This window comes from Bos javanicus, chromosome 19 (genome assembly GCF_032452875.1).
Source record: "Bos javanicus breed banteng chromosome 19, ARS-OSU_banteng_1.0, whole genome shotgun sequence".
In the NCBI taxonomy this organism is placed as follows: domain Eukaryota; kingdom Metazoa; phylum Chordata; class Mammalia; order Artiodactyla; family Bovidae; genus Bos; species Bos javanicus.
The window spans coordinates 62,907,810-62,926,157 of NC_083886.1; the positions used below are offsets into that span (position 1 = coordinate 62,907,810).

The 18,348-nt window shown below is 43.4% G+C and overlaps 1 protein-coding gene across 4 annotated transcripts in view; it reads left to right on the plus strand.

Annotated features, from left to right (window-relative positions):
- Positions 1 to 15,575, plus strand: part of ABCA5 (ATP binding cassette subfamily A member 5) — a 62,833-nt gene extending 47,258 nt beyond the window's left edge. For 3 of the 4 annotated variants that reach the window (XM_061392989.1, XM_061392990.1, XM_061392991.1), the window contains 18 exons: positions 279 to 416; positions 1,915 to 2,028; positions 3,398 to 3,568; positions 4,555 to 4,668; positions 5,315 to 5,449; positions 6,840 to 6,914; positions 7,405 to 7,496; positions 8,429 to 8,555; positions 8,872 to 8,989; positions 9,092 to 9,183; positions 10,712 to 10,887; positions 11,271 to 11,346; positions 11,435 to 11,529; positions 12,211 to 12,330; positions 12,910 to 13,059; positions 13,436 to 13,515; positions 14,710 to 14,765; positions 15,265 to 15,575. In XM_061392989.1, coding sequence (XP_061248973.1) covers positions 279 to 416; positions 1,915 to 2,028; positions 3,398 to 3,568; positions 4,555 to 4,668; positions 5,315 to 5,449; positions 6,840 to 6,914; positions 7,405 to 7,496; positions 8,429 to 8,555; positions 8,872 to 8,989; positions 9,092 to 9,183; positions 10,712 to 10,887; positions 11,271 to 11,346; positions 11,435 to 11,529; positions 12,211 to 12,330; positions 12,910 to 13,059; positions 13,436 to 13,515; positions 14,710 to 14,765; positions 15,265 to 15,372 — 2,037 coding nt within the window. In that variant the 3' untranslated portion in view covers positions 15,373 to 15,575. Of the gene's footprint in view, positions 1 to 278; positions 417 to 1,914; positions 2,029 to 3,397; positions 3,569 to 4,554; positions 4,669 to 5,314; positions 5,450 to 6,839; positions 6,915 to 7,404; positions 7,497 to 8,428; positions 8,556 to 8,871; positions 8,994 to 9,091; positions 9,184 to 10,711; positions 10,888 to 11,270; positions 11,347 to 11,434; positions 11,530 to 12,210; positions 12,331 to 12,909; positions 13,060 to 13,435; positions 13,516 to 14,709; positions 14,766 to 15,264 lie in introns of those variants that run through there. The other variant, XM_061392992.1, reaches the window with a different exon arrangement.
- Positions 15,576 to 18,348: the final 2,773 nt, after the last annotated feature.

Here is an 18,348-nt window from a genome sequence, read left to right on the forward strand (position 1 = left end):
CAATTTAAGTCTGAATTTGGCAATAAGGAGTTCATGATCTGAGCCATAGTCAGCTCCTGGTCTTGTTTTTGCTGACTGTATAGAGCTTCTCCATCTTTGGCTGCAAAGAATATAGTCAATCTGATTTCAGTGTTGACCATCTGATGATGTCCATGTGTAGAGTCTTCTTTAACTTAGTTGGTGAGAAAAGCAATCATATTCATATGCTGCGTACACAGCAATCATATATCCATTTACATATATGCTATGTATAATAACTCTCTTTTTTTGAATCGTAGGACTATGTTTTTACTGCTGTTTTCAACAGCTCTATGGTTTACTCTTTACCCGTGTTGATGAATATCATTAGTAACTACTATCTTTACCATTCAAACGTCACTGAAAGCATCCAGGTCTGGAATACCCCATTCTTTCAGGTGAGCAAACGTGTAAGAGTGTGTGTGTGTGTGTGTGTGTGTGTGTGTGTGTGTGTGTGAAATAACCAGTGATAATAACAAATGAAACCTATAGACGTTCATCTTGTGATGTCTACTCTTCTTAAAACCTGAGTTGGGGGTGGTTCACATCCCGGGTCTGGGGTCTGCTGCAGGACCGGCTTTGCTGAGCGTGGTTCTGGGCAGTTTGTTTGGGGCACCAGCTGGTTACCAGGTTGTCTGAAGCATCTGCCATCTGTGCCTGGACCCATGGGCCTGAGGGAGCCACAATCCACCCTGCTGGGAATATGAAGCTCCTGGCTCCACCAGTGACTGAGCTTGGGCGTGACTTTCCTAGTGGAAAAGAGGAGTCTCCAAGATGCCTGCTGGCTTATAGTCCAGGCATCAGTGAAGACTTTGTGAGAGTCACGTTCATTGCTAGAACCACTCGGGCACAGGTTAACTGCACTTCACGTGCAGTATTATTTTTAAATAAATGGTGAATGTTAATTAATATGCTGTATTATCCTGTATACATCTATAAGAACACAGAAGTACAATAATTTTCCCAGGATCACACAGCTATTTAATCAGCACCAAGTTGGTGATGAAAGTGAAAGAGCAGAGTGAAAACGTTGGCTTAAAGCTCAACATTCAGAAAATTAAGATCATGGCATCCGGTCCCATCACTTCATGGGAAATAGATGGGGAAACAGTAGAAACAGTGGCTGACTTTATTTTGGGGGGCTCCCAAGTCACTGCAGATGGTGACTGCAGCCATGAAATTAAAAGACGCTTATTCCTTGGAAGGAAAGTTATGACCAACCTAGATAGCATATTAAAAAGCAGAGACATTACTTTACCAACAAAGATCCATCTAGTCAAGGCTATGGTTCTTCCAGTGGTCATGTATGGATGTGAGAGTTGGAGTATAAAGAAAGCAAGTGCTGAAGAATTGATGCTTTTGAACTGTGGTGTTGGAGAAGACTCTTGAGAGTCCCTTGGACTGCAAGGAGATCCAACCAGCCCACCCTAAAGGAGATCAGTCCTGGGTGTTCATTGGAAGGACTGCTGCTGAACCTGAAACTCCAATACTTTGGCCACCTCATGCGAAGAGCTGACTGATTTGAAAAGATCCTGATGCTGGGAAAGATTGAGGGCAGGAGGAGAAGGGAAAACACAGGATGAGATGGTTGGATGGCATCACCGACTCGATGGACATGAGTTTGGGTAAACTCTGGGAGTTGGTGATGGACAGGGAGGCCTGGTGTGCTGCGGTTCATGGGGTCGCAAAGAGTCGGACCCGACTGAGCGACTGCACTGAAGTTGGCACTGTAGCCACTGCATGGTAACTACTCTGCACCTGTCTCTTCACAGAGACCTTGTCCAGGGCTGGTACCCTGATGTGTTTCTTCAGTTCTGATGGGCTCTTGGAAAGTATTTAGTAACTTGATATAAAGTGATCCTCCATTCTGTTTCTCACTCTGAGGTTGTCTTTCAGGAAATCACAGACATCGTTTTCAAAATCGAGCTGTACTTCCAAGCAGCTTTACTTGGGGTTATTGTTACCGCAATGCCTCCTTACTTCGCCATGGAAAATGCAGAGAATCACAAGGTAATGACTCAGTTAAAAATCACAGGTGCAATTGACTGCTAAGAATTCTCAGACCAAAAAAAAAGAGAATTCTCAGACAAGAAACTGAGCTTTTCTGTGTGAGTGCAAGACTTATGTGCAGCTGTTATTTTGAGAGTAAGTAAATGGAGCATAAATATGTTTATTACAGTGAGAGTAACAACTGTCACTTACTGTTTGTGTGCTTGTTGTGCACTTTAAAAGTGTTCCGGGGTGCGGATCTGCACTGTTTCAGCTCTGACTGTTATGAATTAAGCTGCTCTGGACGTTTGCTGCAGGTTCCTGGGTGGACATGTTTTCTTTTCTCTGGCGTGAACGCCTGTGAGCACACTTGCGTGTCACATGGTGATTGCACGTTTAGTTCTATAAGACATCGTTGATCTGTTTTTCAGGGTGGATAAAAGCCTTTTACACTCCCACCAGCAGCGTATGAGGGACAGTAACGTGAATTTTCAAAAAATGATTGTATTTGACGTGCTTTATGTTTTTATGTGTATATTGGAATTAATATTTTTGTCCTTGTGTTCATTGAGCACTAATATTGTCCACTTATAAAATCATTTCTTCTTCTTAACTAATATTTATATCCCTCTTTCGTCCTCTGTGGCCAGCTCTTTCCTATCAGACATTGAATTACTAGGAGTAGATTTTTTTTATTATGAGTAGATGTTTTTATAGATGACAAAAATCACCTGAACAGGGTTGTTAGGTATTTGCATTTATGGAAGATCTTAAAATTTCAAAATTATGTAGTGAGAATGTTAGGAAAACAATGATTGTTTACACTGTCAGCTGTTCACACAGGTGAAAATGGTGTTCCCTCGTGGTAATAATCACAGTTGACACTCATGTTCTACACACGAACGCATAAGAGGTTTCAGATGCGTCCAAGTACAAGTTTCACACTTAAGCTGAAAGCCCTGTGTAAGTCTGATGATACTTGGCCATTTATTAGTGTTTTCATGCAAGGTCAATGTTTAAAAGTAAGCATCCTGTTTCCTAAACATGTTTTTTCTGTTTCACAGAATTTCAGAAGTCTCATTTCGGCAGCTCGCTGTTTGCGCGACTGTGACTCCCACGGCCCTTTTATTTTATTTTAGCTTTGTTTCTTAGCAGCACTACTGCGTTCTGATGCTGAAAAATGCTGCTGAGACTGTTGTGTCTCAGAAACAATGAACCAGATTAAAGGCTAAATGGAATTTATATTTAGCTGTCAGAGGGCTTTTATTACCTACTGATGCAATGTGACCCTTCTTGTTGATGTAAAATTAGGAGTTCTGCAATCATTTGCTAGAGATTTTTGTTTGTAGTATGTTTCAAATTATAATCAATTTTTCCTTTTTTTTTTTAGATCAAAGCTTATACTCAGCTTAAGCTCTCAGGTCTCCTGCCTTCTGCATATTGGCTCGGACAGGCTATCGTTGACATCCCCTTATTTTTTGTGGTCCTTACTTTGATGATAGGCAGTTTGTTTGCATTTCATTATGGATTATATTTTTATGCTGTCAAGTTCCTTTCTGTGGTAAGTTAACATCAGTTGTGCTCATGCTATCTATAAATAAAATGTTATCTTGAAAAGCTAAATGTTTATAGATGTGACAGTTGTCTGATTAAGTAATTCTGATGTTCCAGAAAACAGAACCAGTGTCTGTTTAATTATTGTATATGGTACCTATAACGAGTGCAGGTCGTATTGCCCTAAGTGGCTTTAAGAACAACGCTTTCCCCATCATACAATACTTCCTCGGAGCTGAGGTGGCCCTTCATGTAGAGGGCCTACTGGTGCGTCATCAGGAACACGTAAACAGGTTTTCTCTAAATATCTCCTTTGTCTCTGTGCCTGAGAATAATTTCACGAAGAGGAAGCTCTTTTATTCCATAGTTTAAAATATGGCTTAAAATACTAAGGAGGAGAATGACTTGAATTCATATTTGTATGTCAGTGAGTGACTGATACTAGGTAATTTCCTGTGAATTATGTTAGGAAAAAGGGAAGACAGAGGTTGGTCAGTTAGATTTGCTGAAAATAAATATGGCAGCTTTAACCAGGGAGCATACTGACCTTGCATGTTAATTACTACCTTATAAATTAATAAATGTTTTTCTTACAAATTTATAAAATGCATTAAGTGCTGTACATTAAAGTAGAAGCTAATAGTTTATTTGAGATTAATTGTAACTCATTATGCTTGTGTTTTTTTTGGTAATAAAATGATGAAATAGTATTTTACTTGGCATAAAAAAGAACTACAAATAGTATTTCGTTTTAAATGACTTACTCAAGGTTGTGTGAACAGTTGAAAACATGAGGTTTATTGATTTAGGAGAAATGTGGATGGGTGGATGATAACACCTTAGGTTACCACAATTTCAGTTTTTGGAGCGATTTGTAGAGCAGTAAAACTTGAAAAATAATTATTCCTTGATATTTTAATGTGACTGGTATTTTACATCATATGTATGGTTAGCTGCTCACTTTTAAATAAAAATACAAATTTCTGTTTCCAGGTTTTTTGCCTTATCGGTTATGTTCCATCCGTTGTTCTGTTTACCTACATTACGTCTTTCACCTTTAAAAAAATTGCAAATACCAAAGAATTTTGGTCATTTATCTATTCTGTGGTAAGTCACATTTTATACTATTTTGTCTCAGCTTTCCAGGGCACACAATTTGAGAGTCACAAGCTCTTTTCCTTTTTGTGGTTATACTCATAAAGGTTGCTGTGTCTTTTCTAAGCACAGAACTTAGATAGCTGGCTGGCAATGTCTGTCTGTGTATCTGCTTGTTTTCAGCCCCATCCATTCCAAGACAGGATGGTATTTTGTTGCATTCCGCACCTAGCATGCCCAGGGTCACCCGATGTGAAGAGCCGACTCATTAGAAAAGACGCTGATGCTGGGAAAGATTGAAGGCAAAAGGAGAAGGGGATGACAGAGGATGAGATGGTTAGATAGCATCACCGACTCAATGGCCATGAATCTGAGCAAACTCCGGGAGATAGTGGAGGAACTGCAGTCCATGGGGCTTGCAGAGAGTCAACAGTATAGACTTACACAGACAGACTCAGCAATTGAACAACAGCAACCAAATGCCAAGGTGCCAGCCACAAACAGCTGGTATCAGCTAACTGGTGCTTCCTGGCTAAGCATCTACTATGGTTCCTTGTTTTATTTGAGCAGTAAAGGCTCAGTTAATGGTGAGGCACACAGGAAGTTTGTATGAAATTTCTAAACACCTGTTCACCTGTTCTCTCGTCATTCTCTCTAGACAGCATTGGCGTGCATTGCAGTCACTGAAATAACTTACTTCATGGGAAACACAGCTACAATTATTCTTCATTATATCTTTTGCATTACTGTTCCAATCTATCCGCTTCTTGGTTGCCTGATTGGTTTCATAAAGGTAGGTCTCTTAGATGTTTGAATATTTTTAGAAAAGCATAAATAAATACTGCCTAAATCTTTGGGATCTTAATTCTTGTACTGAAATAATAATAAAAAAATCAAGTTAGCTGCTACTACTTGATTAAAATGTTATTAATGCAGGAGTTTAAAATGACTGGAATCTTTTCAGGCATATATTTAAGCTGTCAGTTCTCAAAGGAGAAGGATTGTATTCATTATGACATCTTTTATGCCCCAAAACAATGTACCTAAATTAGAATGATGATCTGACTGCAGTCAGTATTTGTCTGCGGGGAGTTTTTCAAAAATTAAACATTGTATTAAAAGGATGAGAGAGAATTTTTCTTGAGGAAAAATATATAAAAATTTTATTAAGTCTAGTTAATTGAATACAATTGCTATGTGATTAGAAAAAAATTAAGTGATGAGTTCTTAGTTTAGGATGATTGCTGATTAATTCTGCCCATGTATCTACTTTCCTCCCCTCCCCTTTTTTAGCTTCAGTTTATAGGTTTAATTTACACCTGCCCTGACAGGCATATTTTGGGGTGGGGAAGATTTTAATCTAACTACAAAACATGGCCATTAATATGAATAGCTAGCTAGTTTATGGAGGAGACATGTTTGCTATTAAATACATTTTTAAAAAATTTTAATCCAACTATTTCTACACATTGCAGCAAAGAAAATGGTCTCCTCACCTCACAGTGCTTCTAACACCAAACATGTGGGCTTTTCCCTCACGTGCTGCCGTCCTGACCCTGAGCAGAGTTAGTGCAGACTCGGGGGGTCGAGGGGTCAATCCTGCAGGCTGCCCCCCACCTCAGATTCCAGACGCAGGTTGTGGGTGCCCCCGTCACCCACCTTCTGTCTGACTTGGACCCCCTTCTTGGAGGTTCGGTGATTTGCCCCAGCGGCTCCCAGAACTCAGGGGAGCCCTGGATTCCCATCCCAGAGTGTCACAGTGGACCTGCAGTAGACCCCAGGGACCGAGGGCCGCAGGCAGGGCTCTTGCCCCTTGCCGTCGGTGGTGAGCCGCCCCCCGCCTGGGGTGCTCCCTGAGCCCCGGGTCAGAAACTGGCGGCTCCGTCCCTTGGCGAGGAGGCGGTGATGAGTCTCCAGGCCCTCCTCCCCTCCGGGGCCGTGGCCCGGACCGGCAGTGCCAGCTCCTGGGTCTAGCTGGCTCCTCTGGCGGTCAGCCTGCGTCCCCGGAGGTCCCATCAGGAGCAGAGACTCCGCGAGCAGGAAGGGGCTGGTTCTCCTCACCTGTCACTTGGGAAACCCCAAGGGCTTTAGAAGTTTTGTGCCAGGGACTGTGGACAGACACCAGATCGCATTGCATCACAGTATTACAGCTGCATACAAATTTCCAAACATTCTTGTCTCAGATTACTTGGAAGAATCTTCAGAGAAATGAGGACACCTACGACCCGTGGGATAGCCTTCTGGTGGCTGTTATATCGGTAAGAAGTCACTTGACCATAGTTTGGTCAAGAGGTCCTAACCCTCTGTTCAGCTGTTATCCCGCTGCATAGAAACAAGGCATGTGGGGAGTCAGGCGTGTGAGTTCTGCTGCCTAATGTGTGCTTTGCATGTTTCACACACCCACTTTAATACACTGGGCTTTTTGACATGCCACTAATTCTATTTAACAATAAATCTGGCTTCCATAGAAGCAAAAAACAGCTTTTTTAGAAAAACTCTATAATTTACGAAGCTGACAGCCAATGAACTTTCCAGTAGAAAACTACACAGAGATCGTTACTAAAGGTCTGCCTTGGTTTGCATTCACGTTCATCTCTGCCTCACTGTATGACATGCAAAAAAAAGATGATGAATGTTCACAGTGATGGTAAGGAACCTGATGTATTGATAGTGGTTTTTGGTTTTGTTGGTACAGGCAGGAGAAAAAATAACCAACAATTGTCCAGTCACGAGCTGTTTTTCTTTCAGCCATACCTGCACTGTGTGCTGTGGGTTTTTCTCCTGCAGTACTACGAGAAAAAATATGGTGGCAGATCGTTAAGGAAGGATCCCTTTTTCAGGTCAGTTTTTAATTTTCATGTTTGTTTGTTTGTTTGTTTTGTTTTGTTTTTTAGTATATTGACAGAGCTGTTCAACCACACCGTCATCTAATTCCCTGATAGCTCAGTTGGTAAAAAAATTCGCCTGCAATGCAGGAGACCCTGCTTCGATTCCTGGGTTGGGAAGATCCACTGGAGAAGGGATAGGCTACCCATTCCAGTTTTCTTGGCCTTCCCTTGTGGCTCAGCTAGTAAAGAATCTGCCTGCAGTGTGAGAGAGACCTGGGTTTGATCCCTGGGTTGGAAAGATGCCCTGGAGAAGGGAAAGGCTACCCACTCCAGGATTCTGGCCTGGAGAATTCCATGGACTGTATGGTCCATGGGGTCACAAAGAGTCAGACACAACTGAGTGACTTTCACTTCACTTTCTCATTTCCATCACCCCCACCCAAAAAGAAACCTCGTACAGGTTAGGAGTCACTTCCTTTCCCCCCTCAGCTTCCCCTCAGCCCTCTATAAGCACTAATCTGCTTCCTGTCTGTACATCTGCCAATTTCACAGTCACATAAGTGGAGTTACACAAGACGTGACCTTTTCTTGTCTGGCTTCTTGTACTTAGCATAATGTCCTGAAAGGTCACCCATGCTGAAGCTGGTGGCAGGACCTCACTACCTGTTTGTTTGTTTTTGCCAAGTGATGCTACCTTGTAGAGGCTTCCCAGGAGGCTCAGCAGTATAGAATGCAGGAGAAACAAGAGATGCAGGTTCGATCCCTGGGTCGGGAAGATCCACTGGAGGAGGAGATGGCAATCCACTCCAGTTTCCTTACCTGGTTAACAGAGCTCTCTCTAACATCAGAGCTCATGTCGATGTGTTGGGTTTTTTTTCCTGGTCTTTTCTGTGCTTAGTGCTTGAATTTCTTAGTATTACCTGAAAATCTGTTTATACTTTTAGGACTCTTTCGACAAAGTCCAAACACAGAAAGTTTTCAGAACCACCCAACAATGAGGATGAAGATGAAGATGTCAAAGCTGAAAGGCTGAAGGTCAAAGAGCTGATGAGCTGTCAGTGTTGCGAGGAGGTGAGTTAGTCTTTAGTGCTGGGTTGTCTGCAGTGGTCAGCAATGGTCAGCTCCTCGCACACAGGAATTAACCTGGAAAAACAGTCCTCTTTCATATGAATCAATCTGGAAAAAGTCCTGTCTTTGAGAAACTATTTTTGTCCACTTACTTTTGAGTAAGCCATTACTTCAGCCATAAATGGGATATTTATTTGTATAGTACCCCTCATTAGGAAATACAGTTCTTATGACATGGACATGAGGTGTATACTGCCTTTCATTTAGTGATAGATATTTGATTTATAACTCTCTTTTAAAATCCTATTTTCCTTATTAGAAACCAGCCATTATGGTCAATAATCTGCATAAAGAATATGAAGACAAGAAAGATTTTCTTCCTACAAGAAAAGTAAAGAAAGTGGCAAATAAATATGTCTCCTTCTGTGTGAAAAAAGGCTGGTATTTAATTATTTTTTTCTTAAATAACTGTCGCAGAAGAGTAATTCTCATTTTTCAGTTTGATTTGCATTTGATGACTTTTCTTCTCATTCCCTCAGGAGAGATCTTGGGACTGTTGGGTCCAAATGGCGCAGGCAAAAGCACGATTATTAATATCCTGGTTGGTGACATTGAGCCAACTTCAGGCCAGGTATGGTCTAGGGTGTGGCCTATATTGAATATAGTTTGTGTTTTTTTCCCAGTAGTCATGTATGGCTGTGAGAGTTGGGACTATAAAAAACACTGAGCATGAAAGAATTGATGCTTTCGAATTGGTGCTGGAAAAGACTATTGGGAGTCCCTTGAACAGCAAGGAGATCCAACCAGTCCATCCTAAAGGAAATCAGTCCTGAATATTCATTGGAACTACTGATGCTGAAGCTGAAGCTCCAATACTTTGGCCACTTGATCAGAAGAGCCAACTCATTGGAAAAGACCCTGATGTCGGGAAAGGTTGAGGGCAAGAGGAGAAGGGGATGACAGAGGATGAGATAGTTAGATAGCATCACCAACTCAATGGACGTGAATCTGAGCAAACTCTGGGAGATGGTAAAGGACAGAGGAGCCTGGCGTGCTGCAGTCCATGGAGTCAAAAGAAACAGGCATGACTTAGTGACAGACTAACAATATGACAGTGACAAATGGGATTTCAGTGCTCACATTTTATGGTTTTGGTGTTAATTTTTTAGGAGAGCTTGATCAAATTATGCTCTCTTTGTGAGAATACTGTGCATAGTGAACTTTCCGTGCGGACATGCAGAGCACGTGTGTATACAGTGCTCCTGTTTTGTGGTGACTACAAGCGCAGGTGACTCGTCCCCTGACTTTAACAGCCACCCCTGTGTTGACCTCAGGAAGTGGAGGAGCGGAGCTGAGCCTGCCCTCAGCCAGCCTTTGGTGACGGGCATGCCTCCTGAGCTCTCTGCGTGAACTTTGCACGACTGCCCTGATCCCACCTCCCGCTTCCTCCTCGCCAGCGGCTCTGGCTCACTGCTTTCCCAGAAAACACCCAGCACACCTGACTCTGTTGCCTTGGGTGTCGCTTATGTTGGCTATTCCTTATCCCATAGAAAAATAGGTGATCAAGTTCACTTATTTCCTTGGCCCAAACAGCACCTTTCAGGGTTTCCCTGCTGGCTCAGCGGTAAAGAATCTACCTGTCAATGCAGGAGACCCAGGTTTGATCCCTGATCTGGGAAGACCCCACATGCCGCAGAGCAACTAAGCTCGTGCGCCGCCTCTGAGCGTGTGCTCAAGGGCCTGGGAGCCGCGTTACTGAGCCCACGTGCCCTCGAGCTGGTGCCCCACAGCAAGAGAGGCCACCGTGGGAGAAACCTGCTCGCTGCCCCTGGACAAAGGCCGTTGCAGCAACACAGACCCAGCACAGCCGGAAATAAATATATAAGTAAATGAACACACAAAACTAGCCCCTGATCTCGTGGTTAAATCTGCGCCTCCTCCCCCCACACCCCAAGCCCTGCATCCCTGGTCCCCGTTTCTGACCAGGTCACTCACCTCCAGCTCAGCAGTGTAGGTCCCATCTTCCTCAGAAAGGAGAGAGAGTCTGACCTGGCGTTATCCTGACTCCAGGAAGGAGTCTGAATCAATCCACCGGCCACTTCCTTTTTGACGTTGGGTGAACCAGAAGCGGTCCTTGCACTCGGTTTGTCTTTCTGCAGGTCTTCCTAGGAGACTACTCTCCACAACCAGCTGAAGACGACGACTCCGTGAGGTGTATAGGCTACTGTCCCCAGATCAACCCCCTGTGGCGAGACATCACCCTGCAGGAGCACCTCCAGATCTATGGAGCTGTGAAAGGCATGAGAGCCAGTGACGTGCAGGAGGTCACGGATCGGTAAGGCCCCGCCTTCAGCACACCCTGTCACCTGCGGAAGGTCATGACGCACAGTTTCAAAATTTCACAACAGGCATTTCCCTGGATCATAGTTTTCATGGAAAAAGATCATTACTTTTCCATATATTCTTTTACCAACTTATGACAGCTATGAAAATGAAAACACTTATATTTCTGAATACAGAATAAATGTACTTATGAATTGCCATGAAACATTTTAATTTAAAGCGAAACTTTTAGTCATGATGTTGATTTATTTGAAATGAGCTTCCACCCACTTATCTGTTTTAGGAAGAAAAAACAGCCTCAGGGACCACAGTCTGTATTATTAATTGTATCTGTGGGTATTGTGGCATGCTCATTTCATGCCATCTCTTTTGCAGAATAACAAATGCACTTGATCTAAAAGAACACCTGCAGAAAACGGTGAAGAAACTTCCTGCAGGAATCAGGCGCAAGGTGCGTTTGCAGACCGCGCGCATGCAGCCCCGAGCCCGGCACCGCGCCGGCGAGTGTCTTACAGCCCCCCATGTTTGTCGTCCCCCAGCTGTGCTTCGCCCTGAGCATGCTGGGGAACCCCCCGGTCACGCTGCTGGACGAGCCGTCCACAGGCATGGATCCCAAAGCCAAGCAGCACATGTGGTGAGTGTGAGGCGGGGACGCTGTCACTCGGGTTCCTGTCAGTTACAGGTACATACTCATTCAAAGTCCTGCACGGAAGGAAAAATTGTGATTAAGGGTTTCTAGAGATCCCCTTAAACTTAATCATATTTTCATGAAGTTGTTAACAACACATTGTGTATTCTGGGACCAAAATGAGAGTACTGGTGTCTGAATAGTTTTTACATGGTTTTCTTCTCGTCCAGAGTAACATACGTAAGTGAGCATTTCATAGGCTACTGTCTAGAATGTACATTATGTGCACTGAAACTCTGCTAAGAGCTGACAGACTGTTTGAGCCTAGGTTTCCAAGTCTGTGAAATGTGAGGTTTGGGTCAGACACATGTTAAGATTTCCCTGTGATTCTGTGGCTGTTTATGTTCTAACATGAAAGTTCTTCAGTTTGTATAACTGGTTGGTTAACACACTTTCAACCCATAGGGACACTTGAAATCATGAGCTTTTCTTTCCACTTGACAGGCTTTCAGAAATAAGGTAAATTAGTTAGGATAGAGGAATCATAGCTGGGCAGAGTATAATAAGTATAGCAGTTGATATTTGGTAAATCTGTGACCCCAAGAGCTGGATTTTTAAAAACTTGGGTGTTTTCGTTAACATTCATGTGCCATCTTCCCTTCTGTTCGTTTCATTTGTATTTTGTAGGAGAGCGATTAGAACCGCATTCAAAAACAGGAAGCGGGCCGCTATTCTGACCACTCACTACATGGAGGAGGCAGAGGCCGTCTGCGACCGCGTGGCCATCATGGTGTCCGGGCGGCTGAGGTGGGCGTCGGCCGGTGGGAGGCGGGGTGTGGGCTGTGGCGGCGTCATTTCAGAGACGTCGCATGATCTGTATCAGTTTAAGTGTTGAGACATGCTTCCTTGTTTAATCAGCTTTCCATAGAATTACTTGGAAATGTGTTACTTCTCCCAAATATTGGCCAGCTGTTCTGCCAGTGCAGACTCCCTGTTCTCTCTTACCTTTGCAACTTTTACATAAATTGGCCAAGGACTCCAGCTTAAGAACTTTACTCATCTATTCTTTTCTCTATAATGAACTTTATTTTGGTTGCGCTGGATCTGTTGCTGTGAGCAGGCTTCCTCTAGTTGTGACGAGGAGGTACTCTCGACGGCGGGTGTGGGCTTCTCCCTGCGGTGGCTTCTCTGGTGGAGGCACACGGGCTCGCTGTGGCCACGGGCTTGGTTGGAACAAGACCAGGGACTGAGCTCATGTCCCCGGCGGTGACTGGCAGATGAAGCACTGGGCCACCACGGAAGTCCTAAATTATCCTGAAGTGAGAAATCACCTTTGAAACTATCGGCTTCTTTCTTATCTATACGTTCTTTTAAAATTTACTGCAGGTGTATTGGGACAGTCCAGCATCTGAAGAGTAAATATGGAAAAGGATACTTTTTGGAAATCAAATTAAAGGATTGGATAGAAGACCTGGAAGTGGACCGTCTTCAAAGAGAAGTTCAGTGTATTTTCCCAAACGCAAGCCGTCAGGAAAGGTAACGTTTTTAAAAATGTAGTTGCATTTCTCTGTCGAGTAGTAATCATGAAAATTGGTTACTGTGTTAAGGATTGGGGGGAAATGCTGTCATTACTGGACTAATGTAGTTTGATGAATGGCCTTCACATTTAACTTATTTTTAGTGTTAGATCTTTCAATATGTGATAGTATTTAAAGTTTTGACAGCTTTTATTTGGTAGTAAGGAAAGGGTTATTTTATTGTGTGTGGAAATATTTTAAGATTTCAAATGATTTTTATGTAAATTAGTGTCAAATTATGGGAGTTTTATTTTGAAGTTTTAAAGTATCGAATTTTGGCTGCGGAACACACAGTTAGTAGTCACTTTTGAATTTTCCTTCATCTTTGCTTTCAGTTTTTCTACTATTCTGGCTTATAAAATTCCTAAGGAAGACGTTCAGTCCCTTTCACAGTCTTTTTCTAAGCTGGAAGAAGGTGAGTAATAATTTGAAAAACACTGTGAGGTGGCTTTCGAATTATGAGGGAATTTTATGAAAAAGTTTAGAAGTTGGGTCTCAGTTTACTGCAGAAACTACAGTAAGATGACCTTCTGTTAATTGAATATAAGCTATAGGAAAATACAGCCTGGGATTTTGTCAATGAGCTGTGTTGTCGTGTAAGCCTTTCACCCTCTTGAGAGGACGTCACCCCAGCCTTTACGTTGCGTCTAAGAAAGTTGAGTTTAATTAGCCCCCACTAGTTCAGTCCAGAAGCCAGAGCATTGGATTTCCTGAGTCCTCACTTTGTATTAGGCCATGGAAGGAGCCATGGGAGCAAGACCCAGGGGCAGCAGGAGAAAGGAGAGGAGAGTTCATGGTGCAGAAGGGTGGGCCTTCCTGAACTGACCTGCAGAGACGTTTGTGGGATGTCAGCATTTTAAAAATAAATGTTCGGTGGGATGCAGACACCTCACCAGCAGAGAGAGGCGTCTTCTGGACGGGCATGTGTTCAGGTCCAGGTCACTTTATAAAAAAGCATCTGAAAACCATGAAGCAGCCTTTGTCTCCTGGTGCTTGCTTTATGATTAAAGGGGACATTAGAAGTAATGCGGGAGAATTAAGGGAGTGAATAGAAAACCAGAACTTTGATATTGGATTAGATTGCAAAAGGATCTAAAGTACATATAAAGAAGTATATGGACACAGGACTGATATCCGGAATCTAGTTGCAGAAGTCCAGGACAGACTGTGCTGGAATTGTGGGGGTGGGAGATAGAGCAGGGATCAACAGAAGCATGAACCAAAAGGAGTAACGCGGCAGAAGCGGAGGAGGGGGCGAGGAGCTGCTGGGAGAAGGGGCAGCGGGACGCGGCCGTGAGCCCGCGCCCAGGGCTGTGGGGCGGCCCGTGAGCCCGCGCCCAGGGCTGTGGTGTAGCCCGTGAGCACGTGCCCAGGGCTGTGGGGCGGCCCCGTGACCCTGCGCGGCCCCGTGAACCCGCGCCCAGGGCTGTGGGGCGGCCGCAGGCAGGGGAGGGGAGGCAGGTAGGGGGTGACGTCACTGACAGCCTGAAGCTGAGGGGGCCAATCAGAGAGATGAAAAAAGCACAAGTGGTTAGCCACTCAGTAGGTATTGCCATTTGATTATTCAAAAATATTATTAAGTGAAATACTACTTTTTGTGTTTTCACAGCTAAACATACATTCGCTATTGAAGAGTACAGCTTTTCTCAAGCAACGTTGGAACAGGTACCCCAAAGTTAACTGTTAAAAGTTCTGTAGAAGAAAGAGTGCAGTATCTAAGTGTTTAGGTTTGTTATGGAGAGGGAAGGAGATTGTGAGCCAGAGGCCGGTTACTGTGGAGTGTTCCTCAACTGTGTGAATTTTAAACTTGAGGTTCTCCATCTGTTTGTTTCGAATAGCTCTTTTTTTTTAGTTTCAAGAAAATGAGTCATGATGGATGGCATTCACATTGGCACATCTGAAATTACATTGCCTAAATATTTATAAATTATCCTTTACCACAGTGCTACTTTATCAGTCCAAAAAAAATGATCTATTAATCCTCTAAAATGACATCAGTATATAGGATTAGTGGGGATCATTCTGTTTAAATAATATTAAGTGTATCTCTTGATACTTGAGTGGTTCCTGTATTTAGGTACATCCTCATGCCACTGCTGATGTAGTTAAAATGTTCCTAGGATAATTGCAGTGCAGAATACTGTACTCATTTATTTCCACGTAGGTTTTTGTGGAACTCACGAAAGAGCAAGAGGAGGAAGACAACAGCTGTGGCACCTTCAACAGCACACTCTGGTGGGAAAGGACGCAGGAGGACAGAGTCGTGTTTTGAATTAATGCTGCTCGCCCCACTTCCCACATTTCTTTCTTTTACGATTTAGTTTTGGTTTAACAGTTTATTGCTTGAGCAATAGTCGAAGAGCCGAGAGAGCACTTGGGGTTTCCCTCACTCCCTTGATGCCATCAGCTGTGTGTTTTGCTTTTCTTCAAATAAACTTGCGTGCAGCCATGCGAGCCTGCGCGTTGGCATCTGCAGTGTGTGATGCTGTAGTCTGTGCGTGAAGTTGGCTATGTCCTTGTTCACTTTTCAGAAGCAGTGCTTATGAATTTATGATTTGAAGACATAGTGATAGAATCGTTTTATTTTGAGCAGCTATCTGTAAGTTTATACCATCTAGTTGCATAAGCATGTAATGCCCCAATCTAAATAAGAAGACAAATATGTAGAACAGAGACATAAAGCGAAAGTCCGCTCTCCTTTTTAATTTCTAAGAGAAACTGAATGGAAGTTGGCCTCCTAAAAAGCTAAACACTGGACAGGCTGCTTGCAGAGAGAGCTTTGCAGGCCGTGGCGTTCACTGGGCGAGATGCATTCGCTGAGATAACTGAAAGGAGACCTTGCTCTGGTAGGTGACTGTAGACGTAAGTAACTCAGGTACAGTTCCTTTGCTTACGGTAGAATTCAGAGATGTTTCAGTTATTGTGGAGGACTGTGTCTAGACTCTTACCATGTACCAATCTGATCCTTCGGTTGTTTGGGGCTAGAATGACAGACATCTATAGGGCTGCAAGAATTAATCCATACCTTCTCCTCCACCCCGAAAGAAAATGGAAATCTTGTGTCCTCTTCATTACAAAGAATATATTTTAGTCTATAAATGAACTTTGTTATTTGAATATCTCTCCTTTGTAGAGTGTTAAGTATATCACTGTGAATTTGTTTAGTTACTCACCTCAGACTCACTTTGGAATATGGTGGAACATAGATAAACTTGTGGTCATTAAATTAAGGAAAAGTAAATTCTACACAGTTCTCTTTAGTAAGAAACCAGTTTCCTTCTGTGACAAGAGTTGAAGTGAGATTTTGGTTAAGGTATCCGTACAAATACTTCTGTGTAGACCCCGTGTGTGGACGGCAGGGATATAACGTAAAGCATACTGTGCTGTGAGCTCAGTCGCTCGGTCGTGTCTGATTCTCTGCGACCCCCTGGACTGTCGCCCGCCAGGCTCCCCTGTCCATGGAATTCTCCAGGCAAGGACGCTGGAGTGGGTTGCCATGCCCTCCTCCAGGGGATCTAACCAACCCAGGGATCAAACCTGTGTCTCTTGTGTCTCCTGCGTTGGCAGGCGTGTTCTTTACCACTGTGCCACCTGGGAAGTCCCAGTTGACGTTATATCTCAACCAGATGAATGAGAGTTACCAACTTCGGGAGAACAGGTATATTGGGGTGTGACTATACTGTGTGACAGAGAGTCTTAGAGAACAGCAGTCACAACAGAAGGGTTTGGTGCCGAGTTTCTCTGAAAATGCGAACCCTTTGATGAGGCTGCTAACTCATGTGGTGAACCTGAACTTCTCGCTGTGCCATGCGGTGAGACGGCTGTGAGTCAGGCTGTGCAGCTGAGGATACAGTGGTGCACCTTCTTCAGACTCAGGACAAGTGCACGACTGGCGATATCCTCTGCTGTTGCTGTCACATTCCTAACAGTACAGGGACCTTGCCTGGTGTCTTAGGTCTTCCTTCTAACTAAACGAGCTGTCTCAGAGCCTCTGCTGGCATCTGCAACCCACGTCAAAGTTATTTCTCCTCGTAGGATTCAGTTGGCACTAGGGTCTAACCTCCTGTTACCACAGCACTCACCTCCCGCTACTAACCTTTGGTTCTTCACCTGAGAATCTCACTCTTAGAATCTTTAGTAAAAGCTGTCACTTTTAAACTGTAGCACTGCATGATGAATACAAGTCCAGAAACATTTGAGGGAAGACCTTTCCCTTTATAGATGAATTAATAAGCAACGCACTGTACTTTCTAAGCAAGTCATGGCAAATTGGTTGCTGTAAATTTAAAGAGATATCTTTTAGTGCCTAATGTTAACATAACACCCGGGGCTTCTCTTTGGGGATACAGTTTTGCAGTTGTGCTCACCGGTCACAATTCGCATCTGTCTGGTTCATTATTGTACTGTTATTGTGCTCTTGTAAGCATTTAAAAAAAATTTTTTTTTAAGTATTTACATACTTCGAGTGGATACATCTTGGTCATGAATTATTCATAGGAATGTTCTGTTCCCATTTTTTCACAGTAGGAGCATTTTTCCTAGTCAGAAGTACGGTTTAACTACTACTTAGGAAAACCAGGGTGAGTGGAGTAGGAAGAAGGGGACACAGCAAGTCAGATACAGAGTTTATCTTTACTGACTATACAGTTCAAATGTCTTAAACTATAACCTCAAAGCTTTTTTTTTTTTTGTATCAATGCAAATAAATATAAATACATACACTAGGAAGAAGCTAGGAAAAAAGCCACGCCCCCTGGCTTATGTTTTCCGTCCACAGTCAAATTTTAACAGTAAAGGCTGGACTTCACGGAGTGGCGCTGGTCAGTGACCAACAAGGCAAAGGTCCGTCTGCAGCCCCGGGAAGGAGGCGGGAGGAGCACATCGATGCGCAGACTCCACTCTGTCCCTCCCTGAGCCGCTTTATCTTTTCCGGCGGGTTTGTTCTCAGTAAAAGGCTGCAGGTTCCCCTAAATGCCTTCTTTCCTTTAAATCACCCCAAACTATCTAAAACCAGTATTTTTATTGTTAAAATGTTTTTAGAGTAATTTAATTCCACCGCCATTTTAGTGATTGCGTTTCAAGCGGTGGCTCTTTGGATAAAACTGTTAACTCTCCACTTTGGCCTTGTAAGATCTTACAGTCCAGTAGGAGGACGTTAGAAACTTGGGTTATTTAGCACTCAGTCGTGTCCGACTCTGCAACCCCATGAATGCAGCCCACCAGGCTCCTCTGTGCATGGCATTTTCCA